The sequence below is a fragment of the Dromiciops gliroides genome, chromosome 1 (assembly GCF_019393635.1).
Source record: "Dromiciops gliroides isolate mDroGli1 chromosome 1, mDroGli1.pri, whole genome shotgun sequence".
Taxonomy (NCBI): domain Eukaryota; kingdom Metazoa; phylum Chordata; class Mammalia; order Microbiotheria; family Microbiotheriidae; genus Dromiciops; species Dromiciops gliroides.
Window position 1 is genome coordinate 68,857,792 of NC_057861.1, and position 10,438 is coordinate 68,868,229.

Consider the following 10,438-nt stretch of genomic DNA (forward strand, 5'->3'; position numbering starts at 1 on the left):
ATGCATGATATCAGCTGTTTTATTATTATGGGACTAATGGGGTGGGGGTGGGGCTGATGTTCCTGTGGAGGTGCAGTGGAGAGAACACTGTATTGTGACCCCAAATCCTAACTCTGCTGGGAATTCTTGGACCTTGTTGGTATTTCTCTAATACCTTTTCTCCTCACCTGCCTCCCCACTTTTAAAAAAAATTAATTAATTTATTTTTTCCGTTACATGTAAAGATAGTTCTCAACTTTTGTTTATACAAGCTTTCCAATTTCAGATTTTTCTCCCTCCCCCCTTCCCTAGACAGCAGGTAATCTGATATAGGTTATATATATATATATATATATATATATATATATATATATATATATATATATATATATATATACACACACACACACACACATAATAACATTAATCCTATTTCTGCATTAGTCATGTTATAAGAGAAAAATCAGAGCAATGATGAAAATCATGCCTCCCCACTTTTGCTGAATTTTTAAAGGAGCCTGGGAAGGGCTCTGCTTTAACCCTCAAGGATGAATTTTAATGAAGAGTTTCTACAGCTGTGATTGGCTGGGGAAGGGAAAGGCTGATGGGTGGGGAGCGGTGCCCGGTGCCTCTCATCACACCTAATCCGGATGGTCTGCTTTGGGGCACCATTGGCCCATCTTGGCCTGCAATCAGCCCCTTCCTTTGTGGTCATCTGTCCGGCAGGTATGCAGGTCCCATGGAGCGCGCAGGGGCAGAGAACATCCTCACCAATCGTTCTGATGGGACCTTCCTGGTGCGGCAGAGGGTGAAGGACAGTGCGGAGTTTGCCATCAGCATCAAGTAACTTGTCCCCCTCCTGGGTTTCTCCAGATGTAAAGTAGGAGATCTATGCCTGTCCCTGCCCTCCTCTCTGCTCCGCTCATAGGTGCTCAGAACCAGGGGACCGTGGGGTGAGAGACCTTAGAGGAGCCTGAGTTCTAAGGTGGCCATCTGCAGGCCTCCAGGGATAGGGAGCTCCCTCTCTGCCAAGCCAACCCATTCTGAGTGTTAGGAAAATCTTCAGCCCATGGAATCTCCATCTGCCTCTGTGGGCAAACAGGACTAATAAAACCCCTCTTCTCCATGACAGCCCTTCAGAGAATTGGACCACCATCCTATCCCCAGGAAGTTCTCTCTTCTCCCTGCTGAAGATCCTCAGATCTACCACTGAGTCCTCATATACTCTGGTGGTCCCCAGCCTCAGCCACTGACTAGCTGTGTGACCCTGGGCAGGTCACTTAACTTCTCTCTCCCTCGGTTTCCTCACCTGTAAAATGGGGATAATAATAGCACCTATCTCCGAGGGTTGTTGGGAAGATCAAATGCCATAACAATTATAAAACTGTTAACACAGTGTTCAGAGCGTAGTAGGCACTATATAAATGTTAGTTATTTTATTCTGACTGCCCTCCTCTGTGGCCCAGCTTCTAAGTGTCTTTCTTAAAACGTGTTCATCCTAGACTTTCAGACAGGATCTGTCCAGGCAGAGGACAGTGGGACTATGGTCTCCCTTGTTTTGGACAGTGTGCCTCTCTTCAGTGCAGCCTTCAATAGCACTGGCTTGCATGGCTGACAAGTTACCACCAGAACTAGACAGATCATTTCTTTCTTTCTTTCTTTCTTTCTTTCTTTCTTTCTTTCTTTCTTTCTTTCTTTCTTTCTTTCTTTCTTTCTTTCTTTCTTTCTTTCTTTCTTTCTTTCTTTCTTTCTTTCTTTCTTTCTTTTTGTGGGGCAATGAGGGTTAAGTGACTTTCCCAGGGTCACACAGCTAGTAAGTGTCAAGTGTCTGAGACCAGATTTGAACTCAGGTCCTCCTGAATCCAGAGCTGGTGCTTTATCCACTGCACCACCTAGCTGCCCCCGACAGATCATTTACTGACCCTTAACCCTGGGCTTTTTCTATGATGCCCCATAGCTTCTTCCAGCAAGGCCCTGCTGAAATAGAGCCCTACATGATGTCTGTTAGAAGAGGTTCTGGGTCAGTGCTAGGGAGCTAAGGGCCCTGCTCTTTGATGGGGGCCAGGGCTGCATGCCCAGTGGAGGTTGCCGATCCTGCTTCCAAAGATGGGCCAGATGCCCAGGAGTCCAAATGTTCCCTGTTTATCCCATGGTGGGTCAAAAGCATGGGCAGGAAGATGACCCTCTGCCTGGGATCCCAGAACAAGGCCTGCATGGCATTTATCTCCATGTTTGTCTGTCTGGGCAGGTTCAATGTAGAAGTGAAACATATCAAGATCATGACAGCCGAGGGGCTGTACCGGATCACAGAGAAGAAGGCGTTCAGGGGGCTTGTGGTGAGGACCCTGTGGGATGTGTGCGTGGGAAAGGTTTGAGGCCAGAGGGGTGTGTGTGTGTGTGTGTGTGTGTGTGTGTGTGTGTGTGTGTGTGTGTGTGTGTGTGTGTGTGTGAAAGAGAGAGAGAGAGAGAGAGAGAGAGAGAGAGAGAGAGAGAGAAGAGAGGGAGGGAGGGAGAGAGGGGACGGGGGAAGAGAGGGAAAGAGGGAGAGGGGAGAAAGGGAGAAGGAGAGAGGGGAGAGGAGAGAGACAGAGAGACAGAGAGACAGAGAGAGACAGAGAGAGAGAGACAGAGAGAGGGAGAGAGAGAGAGGAGAGAGGGAGAGAGAGAGAGGAGAGAGGGAGGGAGGGAGAGAGGGGACGGGGGAAGAGAGGGAAAGAGGGAGAGGGGAGAAAGGGAGAAGGAGAGAGGGGAGAGGAGAGAGACAGAGAGACAGAGAGACAGAGATAGAGAGAGACAGTGAGAGGGAGAGAGAGAGAGGAGAGAGGGAGGGAGGGAGAGAGGGAAAGAGAAAGACAGAGAGAGAGACAGAGACAGAGACACCGAAAGAGAGAGATAAAGTTCCTCCCAGAGGCAACTATGTTCCCTGCTGGTCTCAGGGTTGCCTGTGGGCCTGGATGACTCTCCCCGAGCTCAGTTAAGCACACCTTATTTATGTTTCTCCTGGACTGAGGATTCCAAACTGGTCACTGTGTTTCCCTCCCAGGAGCTGGTGGAGTTTTACCAGCAAAACTCCCTGAAAGATTGTTTCAAGTCCCTCGACACTATGCTTCAGTTCCCCTTTAAGGAGCCAGAGAGGAGGGCCATCTCCAGAACCCCAGGTAGGCTCTCAATCAAGAGGCAGTTTGGAGTCTCAAGTCCTGTGTTCAAATCCCACTCTGCCACCAATTCTTCATTACCTCATTGAAGTATTTAGCTCTTCCAGGCCTCGGTTTCACAATCTGTAAAACCTGGAAGTTGGTCATTTGATTTCTAAGGTTCCTTTCAGCTTTACTTTTTTATGAGTTTGGGACCTGGAGTCCAGAGAAGTGAATGAACGAAAAAGCATCTAATAAGCTCTTACCATAGACCAAGCCAAGTGCCATGGCTATGGATATAACAACCTAAACCTCTGTCTGCACTCAGAGAGCTTCCATTGTAAGGGGGAGGGCAGGGAGACCATACACAAAAGCCAGTGGATCCATTCACACCTACTTTCCCATGCCCTCTTTCTTTCCCTTTGTCTATCTCTCCTTGTTTTCTTTTTGCCTCTTTTTTGCATCTCTGACTCTCTGAAAGTCTCTGTCTCTTTGTCTCACATTCTCTCTCACACACACACATGGGATTATAGTCATATGTGGAAAAAGACACACATATTAAATCTATCCCTCCCTTCCCCAGACTCCAGAGAAGAGAAACCAGGAGGGACAAGGAGGCAGTGAATGGGCATTTATTTATTTATTTGTTTGTTTATTTATTTAATTATTATTATTTTTTTTTGCGGGGCAATGAAGGTTAAGTGACTTGCACAGTGAATGGGCATTTATTAAGGGCTTACTATGTGCCAGGCACAACGGCAATCGCAGGAGAACACTGATACAAAAGCAGAGACAACCCTGGTCCTCAGGGAGTTTCCATTCTCATGGGGGAGACAACACACATGGGCGGTATTGACTAAGGAAGTGTGACGGGGTGGGAGGGGGGAATACAAGAATGGAGGAACCACAGTCCATTAATATATCCTGCCACAGGCCACGGGGGAGAGTGTGTGTGTGGTGGGGAGGGGAGACACATGAGGCAGTGGGCACAAACTGTCTGGGGGGTCCCTGGGAGGGCAGAGTTTAGTGATTTCTTAGGCACAGGTCCTTGTGGGCTCAGGGAAGGCCCTGGAGCTTCCCTCCATCACTGAGATCTGGGGCTCGTGTGTGATGGGAGGGAACAAACAGGAGGTGACAGAGGGCATCCTCCTGGGGGCAGAGAGAGTGAAGGCTTTGTGGAGTGCGGCTTTGTGGAGTGCAGCTCTGTGGTCCCCAGTCACAAAGGAAGGGCCAGATGGAGTCAGCAGTGGCTGGGAGGCAGAGGGGGCGGCACTCAGGAGGTCCTGAAGGGCTTGTCTCCCTTGGCAGCATCTCCATCCCAGAGTGGCTCTTCCTTGGGGGCCGACGGCTGCCCATGTTTCTCCACCTCACCCCCCCACCCCACTTGTTCTGCTGTGCCAGCTGCCTCATCTGGGCCTCTGGCATTGTAACACCAAGCAGGCTGTGAGGTGGCCTTTGTCTTCAGCTACAGGGAGCACCAGATACTTTGGGTCGGCCAAAGCCCGCTACGACTTCTGCGCCCGGGACCGCACCGAACTGTCCCTCAAGGAGGGTGACATCATTAAGATTATCAGCAAGAAGGGGCATCAGGGCTGGTGGCGAGGGGAGATCTATGGCCGGGTGAGCTGGGCCTGGGCTGTAGCCAGGGAGGGCAGGGGAGGCCGGTGCAGGAGGAGGGGCAGAGGCAAAGAAGGAGGCCAGATGGAGTGGGGCGGGGGTGGTGGGGTGGTGGGGTGATGGGGAGGCCTCAGCCAGACTGTAGAGGCCTGGAGTCCAGGCGTCAGCCCAAAGGCCAGATGTTCTTCACCCTTCTCTGTCGTGGCCTCCCTATCAGCCCAGTGAAGGCTATGGAGTCCCTTCTCAGAAGAATGTTTCCAAATGCATTTTATGTATTTTATTTAATACATATGATTACAGAGAAAACCAATTATACTGAAGAAAAGTTATCACTCTATTAAAAACACAAGTTCACAGAGCCCAGCCAGGTTCTTAACCTTTGCTGTAGGCCGAGGGAGCTGCTGAAGACCAGCCAACACGCTGCCTCCCTCCCTCCAGTGTCACAGAAGAAGCTTCTGAGCAGAGCTGGCCAGGCACATCCATGAGGCCCCGGGCCAGCTCTAATCTTACCCTCTCTCTCTTCCTGCCTCCTTTCAGATCGGCTGGTTTCCATCCAACTACGTGGAGGAAGACTATTCTGAGTATTGCTAAGGCTACTGCCGGGTTTCCACAGAGTTGAGGCTTTCTGAAGCAGGGAACCCAGAGGCCAGCCTGAAGGGGACCACTGGGGGTCTAGGAGGGCTCTTCTTGTCAGGTGCCCAGGCCCCAGGACTGCTAATTTATGAAACCCTGCTTCCTCCCTGGGTGAAGGAAGCCAATTTAAATAAAAAGCTAAAAGAAGAGGATGAGGGGGTGGGGTGGTCTGTCCTTGCCCACGAGGAGCCTGACGGCCCATCATCTCTGAGGGGACAAGAAAGAAGAAAGGGAACTTCGGTGCTGGTGAGTGGGTGAGAGCAGAGATGAGCTGGGGCTGAGTCCTGCTCGGCAGAGGCAAAGCGGCCCCCAGGTTGGAGGGGGCTGCCCTATCTCTCTCTCAGCCTTACCACTTCCTGCTCCACACTATCATTCCTCCCTCCCCCCATCACCACATGTGGGTGCATACACACATACTCTTGTTCCCTCACACACACACACACACACACACACACACCCTCACTTCCAGTCACAGTCACATGTTGACACAGAGATACAAAAAATCCCAAGTATGCAGAGATATGTTCAGACATACAGAGTCACCCATGTAACATATCTACAAATAAAGACTTTATATAAGTGGCTTCCCGTCTTGGGACTCAGTTTCCCCACTTGTAAAACAAGGGAACATCTGTTCAATGTGAAGTGGAAAGAGCCCTGGATCAGGACCCAGAAGACGTTGGCTCTAATCCACTTACTAGCTGTATGACTATGACCGACTTAATTCATTTTGCGAGCCTTAGTTTCCCTGCCTGTAAAACTGGAAGGATAAGGATAGATGAGTAGGTAATGTGGTAGAGTCGGAGAATTTGGTCACTCATTGAAGCTCGGCTACTGAGATCCCTGCAATGATCCTGGGCAAGTCACTGTCCTCTCAGGGCCTCAGTTCTCTCCTTTGTACAATGAGTCAATTGAATCCCTAAGGCACCTTAGCAGCTCTAATAATCTGTACTTCACATATAGAGGGAGGTAGACACACTTCCACTCCCCCCCCCTCCCAGCTGTATACAGTCCCATTGATTTCCTGGGCTATAGCCCCTGGTGGACCCAGCCCTCTCCTCCCAGAGGGAGTGACTTGTGGTTGTCAAAAAGTGATAACCTAATTTGGACCCTGGAGAGGTGCTCTTCTTGGGCTGGGAGGGCCTGCAGTCCCTGGTCTTTCCCTTTCTCTCCAGACTGAGCCTTCAGAACACCTGGCCCAAGACCTCAAATCACAGAGTGTCAGAGATCAAAGAGCCCAACCTCTTACAAGGGGGCATCAGGATTTGGTGGAGAGGATGTTGCGGTAGATTTGAGGACCAATCTCAGCCCTGCCTCTTATTACCTTGGTGACTTTGGCTCACTCGTCTGTCCGGGGCTCAGTTTCTTATCTGGAAAAGGAGAGGGTTGGGCCAGATGTCCTCTGAAATCTCATCCAGCCCTAAATCAGTAAGCAAGCAGAGGCCCAGAGACCTTACAAAGGCTTGCCCAAGGAGCCACTGGAACCTCAGCCTCCTGGCTCCCTGGGCTCTTTCCATTACCCCTGGGAATTGGTGCTTCCATGGTGAGTGGTTGGGATGGGGGTAGGGAGGGAAAGGGAGCAAACCTTTGGTGATTTGTGCAGGGCCCTGCTGAGGGTCCTGAGTCTCCACCCCTACTCTTATCCCTTCCATAGGCCCCGGCCTCTTGGGGCCACTGCATGAGGGGAGGGATATATTAGCTTAGGCGGCTCAAGATGCAGAACATGTACATGATGCTGAGTCTCAGTTTCCATTGTCCTGCACATTCAGGTCAGTTTAATTCAATCATCATTTATTAGGTCCCTCATGTATAGAACACAGTTCTCAGCCTGGTGGAAGATGAAAAGTTGAGATAAGACAAGGCCCCTGCCCTCCCAGAGCTTATAGTTTGTGTGTAGGAAGGGTGGGAGATGGGATGGTACAATGTGGTTAACTGTAATGCCTGATGATCCTTTTTAAAGTACATCAGACAGGTGGACAGCAAAATACAGAGTGCTGTGTGTGGTTCAAGGAAGGTGAAGTCTTCTATCCCTTGCTAGTAAGTGTTAAGTGTCTGAGGCAGGATTTGAACTCAGGTCCTCCTGACTCCAGGGCTGGTGCTCTATCCACAGTGCCACCTAGCTGCCCCGAAGACAATCTTGATGCTGGGTTTTCAAGGTCAAGGGTATAGCTTACAAACAGGAGGAAGAAGGGCAATCCAGGTATAGGAAATAGTTTGAGGAAAGTCATGGAGGTAGGAAAGGCAGAGAATGTTCTAGGCATGGGGAATAGGCTAATTGAAATGGCACATAGAGTAGTAGCATGAGGCCAGGCTCATTGGCAGGGTAGTGGAGAGAGCCTTGAATGCTAAGCTTGAACTTCAGTCAAGAAGCAATAGGGAATAACAAAGATTTTAAGCAGTGGAAGATAATAATAATAATAATAATAATAATAATAATAATAATAATAATAATAATAATAAAGATTGTTCTGACTGGGCTATGAAAGATGACCTTTGAAAGCTCTTTCAGTTCTAAGCTTACGCCAGGAGATCCTATTACCCGTTTAGAACCTCTATTAGATTTCCACCTACTAGGGCTGTATGCTGCCCTCTTGTGGGCTGATTGCTCACAGTTCTGATTGGCTAAGCTCCTGACCTAGAGGGCATATTTACAAGCTTACTGACTTGGTCTAATTTGTAAGGGTATGCCAGTATTAATGGAAAAATGCCATTATTTCTCTGCTGAGGAGACTAGGCTCATGGGAGGCCTCAGAATTTGCAAGGATGCTAGAGGAAGGGGTGTAAAGAATTTTGTTGGAGGTTGGTCCTAAATTTAGTTCTTAAATTCACTTCTAACTCTTAGTTTCTGTGAATTCTCAGATATTTTCAGTGATGGAACTTTTTGAAAAACATTTAATTAAATTTTTTTAGTCTTAAAACATGCTTTAATTTTATTTTGTCTCTATTATATGTAAACAAAAATTTTGTTTTAAATTTTGAGTTTTAAATTCTCCCTCCTCTTCGCCATCCTTAGGAAGGCAAGCAATCTGATATAGATTACACAAGTGCAGTCATGCAAAACGTTTCCATATTAGCCATATTGCAAAACAAAACACAGAACAAAAAACCCCCAAGAATAATAAAGTAAAAAAAAAAGTATGTTTCAATATGTTTTCTGATGCTATCAGTTCTTTGTCTGGAGGTGGATAACATTAAGCACATTACCTCTTAAGGCAGCTTGTTGCATTGCTGGACTGCTCAAAGGATTAAGTAGTTCTTGCTCCTATTGAGCCAATATCTACCTCCCTATTCTGTCCCTTGCTTATAGTTTTGCCCTGTGGGGCCAAAAAGATCTACTCCCTCTTTCGCATAATAGTTGATATAATTTAAAGAGAGCATTTGTGCTCTCATTCATGCCCTAAGACTTATTATTCTTCAGGCTAAACATTCCAGATCTTTCAACCAATCCTAATAGGGTTAGGTTTCTCTACACTTCACTGTTCAGATTATCCACCTTTGTACTCATTAGATTTTTGTATTCAAAGTGCCATCTGGAACTAGACCCAGTGTTCCAGATGGCAGGGGGGCTCACTGGGGCAGAGAACAGTGGAACTGCTCTCTCCTTTGGTTCCCCCAATAAGGAAGGCAGGGAAGTTGAACTGGGGGTTTTTAAGAAGGTAGCAGTTGCTACCATGAGTCCTAGGGAGGGCACCAGCTCCTCCAAAATTGGGAGGATGTTAGTGTTTGTGACCGGTTTAGACTTGGATGGTGCACTTGCCTGTAGCTGCAGATGTGATTCTCACAAGAGAAGAGGAGGAAGAGGTATAAGTTTGCTCTTCATGGTGGAGCAGGGCAGTTCTGCTAGTCTGATCTTTTTAGGAGCTATTCTTCCTGTGTGTGTCTCTTTCCTTGTGTCGTGGGTGGTCTTTTTTGCCAGGTCATACTTGACCATGGTCTTGGTTACTGTAAGGAAAAGGGTTGGATTTTTTTCATCAACTTTGGCACCTGTTCCTTAAAGATCTTCTAGTGAAGCCCACCCATTATACAGATAAGGAAACTAAGACCCAGAGCAATTGATTAACTTGCCTAAGGTCACACAGTATTATTAAGCATCAGAGTCAGGATTCAAATCCAAATATTCTGACCCCAATTTCAACTCTATACCACACTGCAGACTCCATTCTTGTCTGTGGCCAAGAGTTAACTAGGTGACCCTGCCTAGAGTGATTCCTGATGAGCCAAGCTTGGACTGGGGAGCTGTAACCAGAGAGAAACATTCAGGAAGCAAGCTCAGGTGCCACCAAGTCTGGGACTAAGTAGACTTCTTTTAAATAGACTTCTAACGACCTTGCCTTGCCATGTGATTTCTAGATTTATACATTCTCTTTTCTCTGGGGTGGGTGTGGAAGGAGGAAACACTCTTGTGGTCTGGAAGTGTTGTGGAGGCAGGAGAAAGGAGAGAAAAAGGGAAGTGGGTGGTTCTGGAATCCTGACCCCAGATAGGATGGCGGGGGCAGGAGAAGAATAGGTAACCAGCCATCAGCTGTGGCATATCTCTGTAGCTGGGGAGCCCTGTTGGTTCAGAGGCCAGCAAGTTTCAGGTGGTTGGGGACTTTGAGGGAGCAGGGGTGATTGAGAAAGAAATAAAAAGAGAGGTGTAGTGAAAAGAGGGTGGTTTGAGAGTCAGGATGACCCCTAAGATTCAAATCCCACTTCAGACACACACTGGCTCTGTGACTCTGGGCAAGTGAGTTACTTAACCTCCCCAGGCAATTTTTAGATTATAAATCCCTGAACAGTTGTTGATTTGCATTGGTAGATGGAGTTTCCTCACCTGAGAGTTCTAGACATTGATTAAACACTGGTCTGGGAAAAAAAGCAGTAATAATAGCTTGTATTTATATGGCTCTACGGTTTGCAAAGAACTTTACAAATATCTCACTTTATCTTCACAACCATCCCAGGAGGTAGGTGCTACTATTATAACCATTTTGCTGGTGAAGAAACTGAGTGACTTCCCCAGGATCACACAGCTAGTAAGTATCTGAGGTAAGATTTGAACTCAGGTTTTCCTAACCCCAGGACCATCAATCTAA

The 10,438-nt window shown here is 47.7% G+C and overlaps 1 protein-coding gene across 3 annotated transcripts in view; it reads left to right on the forward strand.

Annotated features, from left to right (window-relative positions):
- VAV1 (vav guanine nucleotide exchange factor 1) overlaps nucleotides 1-5,947 on the forward strand; it is a 42,114-nt gene extending 36,167 nt beyond the window's left edge. For 2 of the 3 annotated variants that reach the window (XM_043973677.1, XM_043973688.1), the window contains exons 23-27: nucleotides 676-822; nucleotides 2,228-2,315; nucleotides 3,023-3,137; nucleotides 4,579-4,733; nucleotides 5,268-5,947. In XM_043973677.1, the coding sequence (XP_043829612.1) occupies nucleotides 676-822; nucleotides 2,228-2,315; nucleotides 3,023-3,137; nucleotides 4,579-4,733; nucleotides 5,268-5,321 (559 nt within the window). In that variant the 3' untranslated portion in view covers nucleotides 5,322-5,947. The remainder of the gene's footprint in view (nucleotides 1-675; nucleotides 823-2,227; nucleotides 2,316-3,022; nucleotides 3,138-4,578; nucleotides 4,734-5,267) is intronic. The other variant, XM_043973686.1, reaches the window with a different exon arrangement.
- Nucleotides 5,948-10,438: the final 4,491 nt, after the last annotated feature.